This window comes from Camarhynchus parvulus, chromosome 3, assembly GCF_901933205.1.
Source record: "Camarhynchus parvulus chromosome 3, STF_HiC, whole genome shotgun sequence".
Lineage (NCBI taxonomy): Eukaryota > Metazoa > Chordata > Aves > Passeriformes > Thraupidae > Camarhynchus > Camarhynchus parvulus.
The window spans coordinates 33,023,825-33,041,383 of NC_044573.1; the positions used below are offsets into that span (position 1 = coordinate 33,023,825).

Consider the following 17,559-nt stretch of genomic DNA (forward strand, 5'->3'; position numbering starts at 1 on the left):
AAAAACTGACACAAATAACTTCCCTAGCTAAACAATATATAACAGCAGGATCTGAGGAACTGAATGAAAATATGGGATGGCAGAAAACATACCTATTTTTTCGTCAGATACAAACAAACTTTTGGTGGAGTCAACCACTGAACATTTAATTTATAACTCCACAAGGCAGTTTGCAGTAGTAAAATTATTTCAGCCACCTTTTAGGTTGAGTTGTAACTTGACATGTAGGAACTTATTCCTAATCTTTCAAAAAGTAGTATAAAAGACAAAGCAAGATTTTTCTTGAGGACTATCAAAAGTGATCAGTCACGCAGACAGAAACTTGCACACTCAGCAGGACTGCTACCCTTACCATCAGATTGGCCTTCATGGACTGATTCAGCTGGAGTGCTGGGATGTAGTTGGCATGCTGCAGATGGTGGACTAAGAGGAATTCATGATTCTGAATACCAGATTTGGTTTGTAAAAACTTCTCCAAACACTCCTGTGAGAAACAACACATTCCAAACTTCATTACGATTCTGCCTCTTCTCTTACCAAAGAGACAAGATTTTTTTGTTTCTTCTCCAAACTCACCTTTTCTGTGTCTGTGAAGGGCAGCTTCAGCAAATCCTCCATCAGCCCCATCTCCTGACAGATTTCATACATGTGCTTTAGCAGCTCTTCTATGTTTAACTTTGTGGTGTGTTGCTGCAACAGACCCCAAGCCTCCACCATGCACCTGCAGTTAAGATTTGGGACATGGAAAGGAATGGGAACACTGAGGCCAAAATGATGCCCCACAGTAACGGCATCCATTCAAAGCTCAAAGGAAATGGAGGGGAAGCCCCATTTGTGTCATCAGTTCTCCACATCTCCCAAGATGTGAATGCCAAAAGAGGGGAGGTTTCCTTACCTATTGGACAACAGCACGGTGAGGAACAGCCGCACCTCACTGCTGCTGGACATCGACGGCTTCATCATCTGCATGTACCTGAGGGCTCGCCTGTGCTCTCCCTGGCACATCAGGGACTGGATTATCCTCATGTGTTGCCATGACACAGTCTTGAGTGTAGCTGGATGGAAGAGCAGGGCCAGGGAATTCTGCACAAGTTGAGAGCAGCTTCATTACCATAGATACACACACTCATGCAACAAAGAGTCAAAACTTCCTGCAGCAAGGCTGGACATGGGTTAGACCAACTTAGAGGTCTAAATAAGAAAATACTTGATCCAGAACACATCAGTAAAAATTCTTCAGTATTTGCAGGAAAAAAAATCAGCCACCCAGAAAAAAGTGAATGCTTTAAGAGGAACAATTCAGATTTTTCTAAGTTCACAAAATTCTGTGTACAAACACCCCTTTTTATAAATACATTACTAAATAATAAGTTACTTCACAATCAAATTGATCCTATTGGTATAGTGACAGGTAAAGAGCAACCTAAAACATTAGGAAGAATAGGTTGAAAAGTCACTCCTGCAGTCTTTTGGCTCAAATGTTCCTGCTACCATCAGAGTTTCCATGCTTCAAGTACCCAAAACATTCTTTTAGAAACAGTGCCCAAGCAGTCCGCTGAAAAGCTCCTAAAACACATATGGCTTTGAAAACTCAAATATTAAGCATTATTTATACTGATTATCCCTTTCTTTTAATCAATTTTTTTCAAAGTAGTTACAGCAAAATTTCAAATCATAACTTGTTGCTGAAGATGTCAGACCAGTGTTAAAAAAAAGCTTCCAATGCTTCGATAGCTCCTTATACCTAAGTAACAATTTAAAAAATATTTTTATTGGTTACAGCTCTGCAGTGCCATGTGTGTCTAACTCAACTGTTTCATACTTACTTCATAATCATTGTGATCTAGAAGCCAAAACCCTCGAATCAGCTTAACAAGACCCCAAGGGATAGCAAAGGCAGTTAGAAAGGAAACAAGTAATGTTTCTGTTTTACTTGGAAAGAAATGGATGATATCCAGCAGCAAGTAAATTGTCTGAGAGTATCTAATTAAGGTGAATAAATTGCTAAGACCAAAAACTTGTATCGCATTACAGTTAGCAAAACAAGGAAATAAGAATATGAAAATAGTAGAAAGCAGAACATCCTAATGTACTGATCTTGCCATTTTAAGCTATTACAACCCATTATATCAATAGGCAAGTCCTAATCACAAAACTATATTTTGAATATACTTCCAGAAAGAAATACTTGTGGATTTCCGTAAGGCAATCAAAAAGGAAGATATTTATTGCTGTTACAAACCCAGGCTTCTGCTTCTGTCAGTGAAGCTACCAGTTGGACACTCAACACACTTCAACATCCAATGCTTAATTATTAAAGAAAACAAGTTCTACAGCTGTTTTGTCCACCTCATTTCCTGTCTTCACAAAACCAACACAAATTATGGTGCCCTTACAAAGCAACTTAGCACTGACTGATTGAAACTCTGTTTAAAATTGCCTGTGGATCGTGTCTAAGAAAGGCAGCTTGGGACTACAACCATTTTTAACCCCTTTGCTCTCCATCCTCCCTTCTTGGTTTAGCCAACAAACAACAAAGGTAATTCGGCATGTTCCAGCAGCTTAAAAATTAGGCTTCAGCCCCATGACTGTTCTCAACCCCCTCTTTATTATTCTGTGTGCTTGTACTTTTTAACAAAAAAAGCAAACACTGTTAGCTGGGCTGGGAAACAAATCAGCGACTGGAAAACCACTGTTACAAACACTTCTATTCTGAAGCAGCATATTTCAGGCACTGTTCTAACACACAGTCCTTTGCTACAGAAAGGAGTGCTTTAAAAGTTAAAAATTATTACATACTGAGAGAAACTAAGCAAGGTTTTTATCTTGAATATTTTAGGGAACCTGTTTGCTTGTACCAGAAAAGAATTTGCAAAAAACACATAGGTGACGAACACGTAAGAACATTTATGTTGTTATTACTGAAGGAGAAATAACAATCTGGAAAGGATACAATCGCATGTTTGTCGCTTTCTTCAATGCTTTCTAGCAAATAGAGATCCAGCAGTGCCTGAAATGAAAGATGAAAAGGTTTTCTAATGCTCCTGTCTTTCACCATCATTAGCTTTAGGGGACTGCTGCTGGGGTTTTCAGTGAACAGAACACTCACATGTAAACTAACAGGTGGGTATTTCCCAGTGCCGCCTTCATCTCTCCGCCACAACTTCTCCACTTCCTCTCCCAACTGGGAAACCATTCCATCAATCATCAAGCAATCAGAATCCCATTTGCCTCTGCAACAAAAGGGAGCAAGGGCTTGCACAGAGCAAAACACTCATTCCTGTCTCTCAGTATCACAGATTTCAGAGTCAGAGCAAAGACGGTCCTTAGCTCACAACGAACTTACTCATTAAGGAGTCCAGCACATAAACCCAAGAGAAGAGTCGCAATGACCTTTTGGGTTCCAGGTTTGCTTTCATGCTCTGTTACATTGTGTAATGCCAAGGAGTGCAGACAAAGGGTTTTAACTGCAAAAATAACCACTCTCACACAGTCTAACAGTGGCAGTTTTCTAGAGAATTCCTCCAAGTCTTACCTTGATAAATGCTCAAGTTTCTCTCGGTGACCCATATAGTAGCTCTGAATCAGAGGGTAATTGTAGAAAGGTCTGGACAAATGCATGTGATCCTCTTGATCATCTACAGGTGATAAAGTAAAAGCAAGTTAAAGAAGTAAGACCATGTTTTTCAACTAAAACTTTGGTCTAGACAGACAGAAACCACACAACCTCAAGAAGCCTCCAACTCTCAAAGAATCCAATCCTGTTTCTGCCATTGGTAAAGGAGAACTAAGACAAAACTACTACTGCAAACTGCAAAACTACAACTACTTCTTGTCTCAAGATCAGTTTCATGTTTGCGGTTGATGCTGCATTCAGAGCACGTAGCGTAAGCTCAAAGCTACTCCTAAAAAACAACTCTCAAATGGAATTATTTTTTTGAACATGTGAGCATCTGTAAAATGATTAAAGTTGAAAATTGAATTTATAAGGTGTCTCAAGAGCATTTCCAAGGTGAACTTTCACCTCGAGCAATAAATCAAAGGTTCCAAACATGCAGGTACTCCTTTTATTATCAAAACGAGTGTGCTGGTACTACAGGTTCTGCTTACCTAAACCCTCGGGAAGGAGACTAGATCGACAGAACCAGATCACCACTTGTGCATACAAAAAAATAAGGCTGGTTACCAGCTGCTTATTTGTCAAGTCTGAAAAACCTGAAAGAAAGGCAAAACATGATTTGAGTTTTGCAATTCCCTTCATTTTACAAAACCCTCTTTGCAGAACAAATAGAAAGTATGAACAAACACAGTGGAAACCTGTCTTTGAATTTGTCCCGCTGGATCACTTATGAATTTGAAGGAAAAAACCACCATTACCACTCCACAAAAAACAACCCCAATCATTACAAAGAAACAGAATCACTAAAGATTAAAATTGAAACATAAAATCTAAACTATAAGATATGTTCAAGAAGACAACATTTATTTTCCACTTAACAGAGATTTTTACTTTAGCAAAAGAGATTATAGTCCTCTTTTTCCCTCAAGATGCCAACAACAATTTATAAAATCAGAAGCCAAAAAACCTCAAGGAAATTGCTTTATTCATTTCAGTTTCTATTGTATTTCCCAGCAATTTGCACACAACTATCAATTGCTAGCTAACAATTAGGAACACTTCTCAGCATTACCACACTCAGTTGCTGCAATTGCTGCCCAGGTGCTTACTCAGCTCAATGCTGAACCACTGTAGCCTCCCCTACCCAGCCTCATGAACTCCACAACAAGCTGCTCCCCTGAACTCAAAGTGGCTTAAATCAAAGTCCCAACTGCTCAGATTTAAACCCCTCCTCCCAGCTCTACCCAACTCTCTCCCAACCATCCAAAACAACAGCAGCTCCTGCCTCCACAGTTACAACCCAAGCATCCTTCCAAATGTTAACTAGCAGACCAGAGGCCTAGCAGTGCTCTCACCAACCTTTCTCAGTAAGCTCTCGGGCTTCTGTTAGGAAACAGTTCAGGACTGTGCTGAGGTTGCTCAGCAGCAGCTGGCAGTGCTGGAGGGACTGTAATGTCTGCGGGTCAATGAAGTTGCAGGAGCCATCAAACAGCGGAACACCTTGTCAAGGAAAAATATTGAATCATCACTCAGCAGAGCCACTGCACACTTCCAAACTTCAACACTTCAACAACCACAAGAGACTTAAAGAACCACTTAAAAAACCAGCAGCATACACTGGCAGACTACTGAAGAAGATCCTTTACAAAGGATGACTCAAGGTTTCAAAAACCACCACACCGCTACTCACAGATTTGGTCCAGTTCATCTTTTGTACAGATCACTTTGTTCCACGTCCACTCAAGAACAAACCGTAAATTTACAGCAGAACTTGGCTGCTCTTTAAAAACAGAAAACAAAAAGGACATGAAGCCACGATTTCTAAGCAAAACACACACAACATAAAAACAATGGAAGCAGCATTACCTTCGGAAGTCCAGTGTTTAATGCATCCCGTCAGAACTTCTAAAGAACCTGTCTGCACAGCAGCTGACAACACAGCCTCTAACTGCTCCTCCTGAACAGAACAGACAAAAGCAAATCACAACCTCACAGACTTTTCCTCTCAGTCTCACCTTGATAAACACTGCAGTTTCTGTTGGTGACCCGTGTAGGAGCTCTGAATCGGACACTACCTGAGCCACTGACAGAAGTGTTTGCTTCTAACTGGATACCCATTCAGACATTAGCTGCAAATGCTGCTAGTTCCATATTCTTGACTCTTTCCTCATTCCAGCCACAGGCTGGACTGCTTGTTGGTTTGAGGAACACAGGAACGTTTTCCTCTGACATTTCAACTTCATGCAGGCTAGTTTCAGTCTCCATTTCTGTGCCTCAGGGTTTCATTCTTCATTTACAGAGTCCCAATTAACTATTTCCAGTAACATCCTCTGCTAATACCCATTATACACTTTGGGCACACCCCTTTGCCATCAGGAACATGTGAAGGGGACAGAGCAAACACCACTGTGTTTGCATGCAAACAGTGAAACCAGTTCCCGAAAGTAGCAAGACAGGAGACAGCTTTGACAGCCAAAACATTAAGTTACAATTTGTTAAAGTACCATAAAGAAGTGAAACATCTCAATTCTAATGGGCTGGAATTTCAGCCTGTTCAATTACTGTATTCTAATGCCATGGCAGTCCTTGAGAAGGATAATGCACAGGCATGCACACATACAGAAAGAATGTAGCAGCGTATTCAAGCTCAGACCATTATTTCATGTGAAATGATCCTGCATAGAATTTTACATTTTTCTTTTTTTCCTTGTCTCTCTTTTTCCTAAAACATATTCAAAAATATGTTTGCCTTATAAGTTAAATTATTACATTCAAAGACATTTCTACACATTCTGTCATATGAAAGCATGTGTGATACTTCCATCTTTTTTTGAAATCTGGTTTTAGACAAGGAAACATGCCAAATACTGCTTAGGGTGCCAAAGAAATTCAAACCCAGTCTTCTTGACCTAATTCTGAAATTTCTATTTCTAGCATCCAGAAGCAATCCCTGCTCAAACGCATAAAAGTCTCTGAACAATATCAGGAAATGTCATCATAAAACTTCTTGCTTTCCCAGGTTACTTCCCAACCAGAGTTGACATCAGAACATCTAATCAGAATGTAAGAGCCTACATCAGGCTTGCAAAATAAGCATCCTGTGGGTTGGGTCGGCTTGCCAAGAAGGTTCTTCCAAGTCAAATTTGGAGTTTGGATCTAAGAATATTATTATTTCTGCTAAATAATGTCAACACCTGCCTCTCAGAGCAGCTTGCAAGTAAAACTCAGATGGTCATATCTTGTAGCCTCTACAGCCTTCAGACAAGATGGATATACTTCCCTCTGGATTTTCCAGCATACACCCACCTGACTCAGACTGGATGGCTGGACATCAACCAGTCTTGGAGACAGCAAGCCAGCTACAAGACACCGAGAGTAGCTGTCACGGATGGCTTCACTTATTAAAGGACCAGATTTCTTCAAAAGCTTCAGGGTCTGAAACATCAATCAAAACACACAGGTTAAGACAGCATTCAATCACAAAGGTTCTGCTTTAAAAAAAACAGCCGAACTAATGGTTTCAATTTTTAAAAAAATACCCTGTAGAAGAAAATACCAACCCTTGCAATGCTAAAGGAAGCATTTTCCAGCCTCTCTGTCAATATACAGGCCTGGTATTTTCCCTGACACAAATTACATTTTGTAAAAGTTAAACCTAACACACAACTTTAAATCACACATCTGTGCTTGTTTGTGCTGAAGCTGAAATATTTAGTGAGTGGGAACTTAATTTGAAAGGGTTTGTCAAAAGCTGTGCAGTGGCTCAGAAATTAGAATTTGGCCAAGGTTGAGAGAAAAAACATGCATTTCTTCCTCAACAGTTAAATCACTTTTCCCTCTCTCCATGCTCAAATTCATCAGGGATCAAAACCCTAACTCCACACCATACAAAGAAGTAAACACTTTCCCCAGCTTCCGCCACACTCCTCCTTTCCAGCCATCCAATCCCTGCTCATGCCTCCAGTGCCATTTGCATGAAACTGGCAGGATATGACTGCAGCTATGCATGTGGATGGGCAGCGTGAGCATCAAGTGGTCTCTGACACTCAAAGCACAGCAAGAGAAAAGTTACAAAAGGTTCATCTCTTGACACCCTCAATACAATAAAAAAAGTCACCTCCTTCTGGAAGCCAGTGCAAGTCATGTGAACAACTCCCGAGCTGAGCAAGCACGTCACATCTGCAGAAACAAGGAACATTTGACAGACCTTGGCACCTTCTCACCAGTTCATGCTTTGTAAATAGTGCTGTCTGCAAAGACAAACCTCCAGCACCCCTTTCCTTCATCACACCACTTACACACGTCCCATAAAAAGGACTTACTCTCTGTCTCTAGAAACTTGAGTGCTACCCAGTGCTCTGCTTTGGGCCTCAGCTCAAAGGCATTTCATTTTGGGACCATCACCCCTTCCCAGGCCATGTTACAGAAGCCCCAAAACCCAAAGCTCAGCTGCCTGTCAGGTATGTTTCACAAGACTAAGTGCCTTGTCAGGACAAGGTAGGCAGAATGGAGGTTTGTGGGGCTTTTTTTGGTTTGGTTTTCGTGCGACAAATAATGAACAAGAAAGAGAACCACTCAAGTGGCATTTGACCTCTACCGAAGCTTGTCACTATTCAAATGAAAAGCAGTGAAATACCTACCAAAATTATAGGTGCTTGGATTAAAGAACTGTTCAGGTGGTGGATAAGAAGGAGGAACCCCCCGACTCAGACTACGCTCGTGTACCAGAATATCCAAAATGAGGTTTGGAGAAGTCATGCTTATAACAGGATCCAGTGACCACAGTGCAAAATAGGGGCAATCATGAAGGAATTCTTCTGGCCTTAAAGAAAACAAGCGCATAAGCTCAATAGCAATTTTGAAATTAACCTTTTGTAGGGATATTGAAACCTCTTAATTAAAACCTACCCTGGTGATTCTGGCATTTGGGCATGATACCAGCGATTGATGTCAAACACTCCCAAATGAACAGATGGCTTTTCTTGACCATAGGTATTCACTTGCCAACTGAAGATTGATACACTGGTGTCAGGAGAGATTACTGTCAAAGACAAGACATTGTTTCTTACTGTAGAAAATATGAGATTTTTGCTGTTATTTCATTCATGAAACACAGCACTTTACTTAGGAATGATAAAAAATTTATGAAATAGCAACCATCTCTGCAATAGGTTTCAGTGCCTCTTTTTCTTATTCAAATTATATTTGTTTTAAGCAAAATCAAATACACAATTATTAATTAAGTTTTGCATGCTGAATGAATAATTATTTGGGGAATTTGGCGTTTTTTAATGTGGTGGGGTGGTTCGTATTCAGCCAGCTGTCATGTAGGACACCTTGGTAGCTTTCTACCAGGCACATTTCCAGCCACTTTTCCCCAAGGCTGTAGCATTGCAAAAGGTGTTTGAAAGTCCTACAACTGACCTTGGTCCATCAAACCAGCCTGTGCAGATCCCTCTGCAAAACCTTCATACCCTCCAACAGATCCACATTCTTGTTCATGACGGTGTTGTCCCAAACTTACTGAGGGTGCACTCGATCCCCTCATTCAAATCATTGATGAAAATATTTCACAGGACTGCCTCCAGTTCTCAGCCCTAGGGAGCTAGATTCACTGGATGCACATTGGATGCAGCCAGAGGTTTGAGCAAGATAAAGAACATTCAGGTAACACTCCTAAGCAATAGAATGATCTTACTGTTCAATGGAGACAACTGGCAGAACAAACTGACTGACCAGCCTTATACAGATGACCCCGTACACTGCTCCAGCACCCTAGCAAACATAAAATAAAACCTACTTTTTCCCTTAAAGAATTATGTTCAGAGGGATAAGAAGTCTCACATAATTTAAGCACACAGGGATTTTTAATAAGCCCAACAAGGTCAGCTAGATTAATATTTAAGACTTTAGGACTGTGGGTACAGAACAGCATTCATTGCTCAGATTTCCAAACCATGTAGTTCAGAATAACCAAGCAGGGACATCAGAACAAACCTTCATTAATGTTGTCTTCTCTGTCAGCATGGTTGCAAAATTTTTCTATGGTCTGACAGCTGAGGAATTTAGTATTGCTGGTCTGCCCTCTCCAGGGAAAGATTCCACCAGAGAGATCTAAACTGAAGAGTTTGACACAACATGTAAAATCCTGGGGGGAAAAATTAAGAAGAGAGGAAAGGCAATTCTGAAATAACAATATATATTATACCTAGGTATGAATTAATGCAAATATCTGATATAATATGCTTATTTTACTGTATGTTTCCCATCAACAAGAATTACATCTGACATGCAAGAGTCATAACAGGCAAGTTTTACTCTAAAGGCTTTTGCATATTTTCAAAATTTAGCATTTCCCTAACATTAGTCTAGATCTAAACATGTTTTGTGGAATTCCTTGCATAATCAAAGTGTCTTCACAAACCTGAACATATACATACAAAGAGACATCTAAAACAATGCAACACATCTTCACACAAAGCCTTTGCTCCGTGTTTTGATTACAGAACCTGACATTAGAGCAGCTAAAGGTCTGTCACGAGAGGTTATTGATAAGCACATCAGTAGAGTGAACACTCATCTCTCTAGTAACAATGAGAACTTCCTCGAGATTTAAAACCTTCTTTCAAACCTCATGAGCTCTTATCAGGGAAATATCCCTCAATTCCTTATGGCGAGGACATGGGATGAACACAGACAATGTGTTTAAGATCCCAAATTACTACAGAGCAAGAAAACTGCTTTGAGACACAGAAATAGATATACAGAAGGGATGGCCCTGAACCTCTGCCACCACCATTTTCTAAGGAAGCATTAAGTGAAATACTGTCTTTCCAGTACAGCCTTCATTTAACCTGTCTACCATACAATATGTGAATATGTGTGTACTGTGGACAAATAGCAGCTCTACAATAAAAAAGCCCAACAAAACACCAAACTAAAAAAAACAGCAAAACCACTTCCAAGCAGAAAATGAGTTTCCAAAACTTTCAGAGATCTAAAATGAACTGGCATGAAGCAACACATTCTCATTCTATACATTTAATTCATTTAATCTAAGAGACAAGCTTTCTCTTAATGGTTCCAGGAAATGCTACAAATGAATATCAAAGGTGTCTAAAATAAATGAATAAATTAAAAAGTCTTTCATTATTGAAAAGAAAAAATGGTAACATTTGTCCTGAAACATGCACATTCTATTCTATTTTATTCATGAATTTTGGAAATAACAGATTCATATGCACAGGAGTTAAGAAAAACCAAAACCATCTCTTTGAAAAACTAACATGAAGCCTAAGCAAAGAATCTCATCTTACAAAATTACTAAAGATAAAATCAATTTTAATCAAAAATGCGGACCAGAACAAGATATCCACCATACCAAGGGACAGTTCCATAAGATAAAGCACTATAATTCCATAAACTCATCATGCATTCAATTTTAATGACTAGAAATTTCAGCTTTCATTCACATACAAGGAGCCAACTTAACTGATACTCAGGGAAACTTTATCTTTTAATCTCTCACATACAGGCCTGTCTTACCTCATACATGACTTCTCCTGATGCCAGACATTTCCTGCCACCAAATGCTAACTGCAACAGATGTAAATTTACAGCATTCCCTTCACTGAAAAAGGTATAAATGAGGAGATTTGATTACAAAGCTGCTTTACAATCCTCATTATCATTTTATTAGATCTAGGCTGGATCTAGGCTGAAACTGACTTAAGAGCATGCTCTTGCTGAAAAGAAAAAACCTGCTTCCCAAAACATGATAATTGGTCACACTTAGCCAGTAAAACATAGAGGAGGAAATTTTTACACAAACAGCTTCAGGGGCAAATGCTAACTATGCCTTTGTTTGGAAAGCTTTAATGTGCAACATGGACCTAAAATTGTTGGAAATAGCTTTTCACAGTAAAGCATTCTCCATGAAAACTGCTTTAAAGTCAAGCTGAAGAAGACTGCCAGTCTATGAACAGCTGGGCTAAGTAGTTTGCTGATGCTGAGAGGTATGTTTGTCCCCTTCCCACCTAAGTTCCAGTCCTTCTCTTGTATGCAGTGCACCCTTCTACACTCTCTTATTCCTTATCCCAGCTGGAAGCCATTGATTTGTTTGCTGAACACTGCTCCTTTTCTGCCAGGGAAGCTGAACTGGCACACAAGAACTCCAAAGAATTCTGAAGCTCTCATGAAGCAATACTGTCATTGTCCTCTTTTAGGGACAACTCTATGTGAACAAATATTAAAAAAAAAAAAGCAAAATCAGTGGCTTATTGTAATTTTTATTCACCTTTGTTGTGTAGACTGAACAGCCCATAAGTAGCAACAATTTTGAAGATCATTCTCAGGCTCTTGAAAAGTAAGAGCACAGACAGGAATCCTTCCTCCTCCAAGCTGAGTGTAGTGCCTACGGGTTTGAAAAACAAAATAGAAAAGACAAATAATGAAGGCAAGCAAGTGACTACCTTTCTATGTAGCACTCAAGGTGAGGAGATTTCTGTCCATCAAAGCAATAACCTCTGTTTATGTCCTCCTCTGCCTGAGGAGGAGGAACAGAAATGATTAGTTCAGCTGCTAGGGAAAACACTGTTCCTATTGTTGAAGCCTACTTCAACATATTGAACTTAAAATGCAGTAAGCCTGAACATATTTTAAAAAACAGCAAACAGAAGGAGATTCTCATTTCTTTACTTGGGCATTGTAACAAATGTTTTCTTTCAGACTTCTGAACCTTAGTTGTACCTTCACAATCTTTTCCTGACACCAAATTATGCCTCCACTATCTATTTATGTATCAGTAATTATGGTGAGTAACTGCAGATTTGCTAAAGTACACCCCTATCTGAATTTTGCCACGTATTTAAAGTTACATTGCTCTTCAGTAGATTTAAAATAATTTGTTAATTTTACTATCGTTTATAAATATATATGCTTCTTATTCTCATCTCCAAGGCTTCCAAGGAAAAATTGGTCCATGTACATGAATGCCTTGGAATAGGTCAGCCCCATACTTGCATCAAGGCTGAAATGTAGGAAAGAATATGCTTTCAGGCACAGATCAGCTGTTGAATTATCATGTCTCACTAGTTTCATCCTGGTCCCTTAAAAATATATAATCACCAAAATCACATTATTCATATACTGAAGCCTTTCCGTGCATGCCCTCATTGCAGTAACTGGTTCTGAAAAAAAATTCTAAAACCTGTCTCATGGAAAAACACACATTGCCTTGTTTAACTGAATATGACTGGACAGAACAAACTGACTTATAAAAATCAGATCTCTCACATCCCTGCTGTCTGATATGACCCAGTACTTTCCACAAGACCTCTATGCACAGGCACAGTAAGAAATCAATTGCAGTCCACTGAAGAGAAGGTGCTGCACTTAATCCATGTATGACTTAATAGTTACTTCAGAAGAGGATTTCCGAACACTCCAAATTTATACCCAACATGCCACTCACGGAAAAAGAGCTCTGAAAATTCATATATTTCCTGAAGCAAAAAATTGAAAGCCCTGCATCACCAAACATGCCAAGTGGAAGTGACTACTTACGCCCTCTTCAAGGTTTTCATGTTCCCCAGTGACAAGTAGCCATCAGAAAATCCCACAACAAGCTGGTTGCTTCTGCTTATGTAGCACAGGGTGGATACTGCTGTTCCTGAAGGACTTCGCAATTGAAAACAGAGATGCCTCCCTTCCCTGGTCACAGCTTCTCTTCTTTGTGGAACTTCAGCAGGAATTCTAGTGACAACTTCTAGATCTGAACATGTAAAAGCAGGCAATTAATGCATTGTGCCATTCAGTTGCATTTTAAACTGATGTGATTATACAACATGTATAATCTAATTCTGCAAACAGAATGCCCATTTCTGCAGCACCTTTTTTGGCTATTCCTGTTTCTGCACCCATTCTGAAACAGAAGGACTCTCCAAGGGGACAGGTATTCTCACTCCTATTTCAAAACTGGGTACAAATGTAACCATTGTAGACAAATTCCTTTATTGGGCCTCATGAGGAAACTACCTGAAGGGATATGAACTCCTGAAGCCACACTTCCAACACCCAAAAGAGTGCAATCGGACAACACAAATTGCAGGATTCATTCACCCAAATGAATGACTTTTGATAAGCCAGATTTATTTTAAAACACAAGCCTAAAGCCTGCCCCAAGCATTGATGGAAACAGGAGAACATTCCCAAGGAATCTGGTACCTCTGACACAACTTCCTATCACACAGCTGCACTGACTCAAATGGAAAAATTCCTACCTCCCACTGGCAAGAATCATAGGGACAAAGGGGTGTGGGCAGCAAGAGCCCTTCTGAACATCAAGAAGAGCATTAAGCCACTCCATTTCTGGATCAGTTCAGAACCACACCATGTCAAACTGCTGTCTGAGCCAGCAGTGGGCAAGGTCAGAAATGCCAGCAGTCAGTCAGCACGCTGGGATCTTCGCTGGGATACAAGCTGGGTTTTGAAAAGAAACATTTTCTTACTTCTAAATTCAAGTTTCAAAACTGCAGCTTACCCGACGCTTCTACTTCATTCTGACTGCAAGATAAATCATCCAAACAAAGGTCAACCAGAAGGACATGGCCAACATCCGTGGCCACTGCTGCCACTCCAAAGAGCCATCGCAGACTCTGGTGCAGGTGCCGCGTGCTCACGCTGGCTCCGCCGTCATTGCTGATGGGCTCGATGGCAGTCACCTGCAGGGAACTGCACGTTAATGTCAGAGTCTTTGACAGCCCCAGGAGTAATCCTCAGAAGGGAAGCCAGCATTAGCACATCAGAAACAGGACAGGAAATACAGGTTCATAAGACTGAAAACCAAATCATTGCTCCCTATTGTACCTGAAAGCTGCCCTTCTGCCTCATACAAACCAGGAAAATTTGGGAAAATACCATGCGGAAGTCCTGAAACATGCAATCACTATAAACCCACAAGGAAAATAATACCAGAAATATGGTGCTCCTTAGGGCCTTAAAACTAATATAACAAAAATGCAGAAAGGGGTGTTGAGAAAAAGGCTCTCTTGGCTGAGTAGTCTGAGCTGACAATACGTTAATACAATTCAGAAGACACACAACCTTCAAAGAGATGCTCCAAAGCTTTTCCTGAAACAGGATTATGCAGCACCAAACAACACAAAATCTACCATTTCTCCGAAAAGGATACATACCCTTCCTGAAAAAGCAACTGCTTTAACCACTCTTGAGGTCCCAAGGTCGTAGAGACAGAGAACACTTCCCTCTGCTTCCTCCAAGCCAACCAGCAGCCCAGTCCTCTTCTGCCAAGAGAACTCCTTCACCACGCGGACGGCGGGAGGCTGCTCGTTCACCCCGCTGAAGCGATAGGCAGAGAGCCGCTCTCCTGTCACCGAGTTCACCACCTCCAGCTGGGGGCCACACGCCAGCCACGCCAGGCCACTTCTGCCTGCAGGGCAAAAGGAACAGCACTCACCAAATGCCCAGCAGCACAACTGGAACAACAGCAATGGCACTGGGCCCTTCCCTCAAATGCAACAAAGGGAGGAAGGCCAACCTACCTACTCCTGGAAAGTCATTTTAAATCACACATTCCAATCCTCAACCAATATTTCTTAAAATTAATAACCCCATTCTTTTGCATTTGTACTTGTCATTCCTGCACTCAAGAATATTGACTCTTTGGGATAAAGATCACAATAGACTGAGCTCTAGTCTGTACACCATACTTGACCTGGTTTTGCTAAAAAACACCTAAATATGTACAGGAATACAAGTCTCAAAGCATACTTCAAATACAGCCCATCTAAACCAATTCAGTTCCAGTTAAGGATTTTGCTTGACACACGACTACTCTGGGCAGGGATTTGGACAGGAAATTATCTTATAATGGGCACTGCATGTGTAATTCCAGCTTTTACATGAGCTGATCCCAGAAAGAATTTAACAACTGGTGTTTCACCAAAGAGTTTAACACTTGCTCCTCTACTGAGGGACTTCAAGCTCAAAGGAAGGATGAGCTCCATTACTGCAAGTACAATCAGGTAGATAAGTTCTACCTGGTCTTAACAGAAGCCCAGACATCCAGACAGGCATCCAGCTCTACCTTCAGATCACCTAGAAAGTCAACTGCCTAATCTGCTTAGGTGTTATCAGCAACTCTCACTGGGTCCTCAATCTGCATCCTATTAAGTACCTTGGAAATACATGAGCCAGTAAAAAGAATACATCCTGAAACAACACTATTTCTTCCTTGAAAACTGCCTTCTATTTCATTCAGAACTGAGGAGGGCATGGTCAGCTAGATTATTTAAATAGCACAGGACTGGGGCAGGCTGTTGCACTTGCAATGCCTCTAAATGTTAAAATATCCTGTTAGCACTCTCAGAACACTTGATCCATTTTACTTAACAGAACCAACCTGATGCCATGACCCTGTGCTTCAGGCACTAACAACTTCATACCAAATCCAAATTTAAAGGAAAATGCTCACCTCCAGAAAACTTCCCACAGAGCGCAGAGTCTAGGGTGATCTCATCTTCCCCAAGTGCCTCAACAGTCACCTCTGGAAACTGCAGCAGACTGCTCGTTACCTGAGCTGTTAGGTCTCGCATTCTTCACTGGCAATAAAGGAAAAAGACAAAGAGACTCATGTCAGCCATAAATATCTTTGAGACTGACCCAAGCTTCATCAGTATGCAGTGACAAATCTCCCATACATCGTTTGTAGCTCCTTTTTTTCTCAAACGAAATGGCACTGGGACAGTTTTTCATCTCACAGCAGCGCACAAAGAGAATCTTGAGCTTTTCTGATACCTATGAGATCAAGAAAACGCGACACAGAGGGATGAACAAGATAAATAACAGGGAATAGAACAACACACCAAGTTCAAGCTTACTCATACAGGTTAGCAAGATTTGATCTCAGAAAAATAATATTTTAAAAAGTTTGTGATTGCCAGGAAGCATAAACCTACAGCAGAAGATGAGAATTAGAAAGGGTTTCAGCACTCTATCCCAATAGCTCCCAAGAGCTAAGATTCTGTATTAGATGCAGACCAAAGTTTGATTTTCCTTTAAGTGAGAAAACCAGCACAAATCAGAATTGGACATTAGAGCAAATTTACCCAGCTATCTGCTGTGGCTCTTGTCTGACACGACTCTCATTTCATTCAGGAGTTGCAGCCTGTCTAACATGGCTAAGCAAGCAAAAGTTCCTAAAGTCTGTGCTGAGTCAATGCTTGTCTCTACATTGCTTCCTTTACCTGGACAGACAGACATAAGTGCCAAGGGGCTCAGTACAGAACACAGCAGCAAGATATTTCACTGCTTGTCCCCCCCAGCATAAGTTCTACAATCTTGGCTTTACAACGGAACGCTAGAATGGCCTTCTGGAACCACTGGCAGCCATCTCATCCAACTTTAGCTGCTCGTCCAAGCCCTGCTACTCAAGCCACCACCTAGAGCAGGCTGCCCAAGGCTGTATCCAGGTGGATTTGAAACATTTAATTCTCCAGCAGGTTTTTACAATCAGTAGCCTGACAAAATCAACTCCAGCAACACCTGCAACAGGGCCTGGCGTTCGCTGACTCTCTCCTGCCAGAGTAAGGATTCCGTTCTCTCCACTACACCAGGAAACCAGCGCCACACCAGGAAAGGCCTGTCACCACTGTTTGTCCAAAACTACATCTGACACCTTAATTCCCAGAGCAGCAAGTAAGGCAGTCCTTGGCTGCCAGGCAGCAGGGCCGCCTGCAGGAACGCCGCAGCCCGCCTAAGCCGCAGCCATGCCGTTGTCAGGGCCGCGCCGGGCGCACGCCCCGCCTCTACCGGCAGGGCCTGCCCGGGGACCGGGGCTGGCTGCTCCCAGAAACAACGTATCCATCCACCCCCGGCACCGGGGCACCCTCGGGCCCGGCAGTCACCATGGAAGGGGGATA

The 17,559-nt window shown here is 41.2% G+C and overlaps 1 protein-coding gene across 1 annotated transcript in view; it reads right to left on the minus strand.

The window, feature by feature from the left end:
• LOC115901645 (protein ELYS-like) overlaps window positions 1-16,244 on the minus strand; it is a 17,535-nt gene extending 1,291 nt beyond the window's left edge. Inside the window, exons 1-22 of the mRNA XM_030944461.1 lie at window positions 16,113-16,244; window positions 14,815-15,068; window positions 14,160-14,340; window positions 13,184-13,391; window positions 11,916-12,032; window positions 11,165-11,249; window positions 9,617-9,767; window positions 8,528-8,660; window positions 8,260-8,441; window positions 7,737-7,798; window positions 6,926-7,054; window positions 5,486-5,576; window positions 5,310-5,399; window positions 4,979-5,119; window positions 4,111-4,215; window positions 3,536-3,629; window positions 3,110-3,233; window positions 2,954-3,010; window positions 1,827-1,973; window positions 896-1,083; window positions 577-721; window positions 353-484 (exon numbers count right to left, since the gene is read on the minus strand). Coding sequence (XP_030800321.1) covers window positions 353-484; window positions 577-721; window positions 896-1,083; window positions 1,827-1,973; window positions 2,954-3,010; window positions 3,110-3,233; window positions 3,536-3,629; window positions 4,111-4,215; window positions 4,979-5,119; window positions 5,310-5,399; window positions 5,486-5,576; window positions 6,926-7,054; window positions 7,737-7,798; window positions 8,260-8,441; window positions 8,528-8,660; window positions 9,617-9,767; window positions 11,165-11,249; window positions 11,916-12,032; window positions 13,184-13,391; window positions 14,160-14,340; window positions 14,815-15,068; window positions 16,113-16,233 — 2,937 coding nt within the window. The 5' untranslated portion in view covers window positions 16,234-16,244. The remainder of the gene's footprint in view (window positions 1-352; window positions 485-576; window positions 722-895; window positions 1,084-1,826; window positions 1,974-2,953; window positions 3,011-3,109; window positions 3,234-3,535; window positions 3,630-4,110; window positions 4,216-4,978; window positions 5,120-5,309; window positions 5,400-5,485; window positions 5,577-6,925; window positions 7,055-7,736; window positions 7,799-8,259; window positions 8,442-8,527; window positions 8,661-9,616; window positions 9,768-11,164; window positions 11,250-11,915; window positions 12,033-13,183; window positions 13,392-14,159; window positions 14,341-14,814; window positions 15,069-16,112) is intronic.
• Between the last annotated feature and the right edge of the window lie 1,315 nt (window positions 16,245-17,559).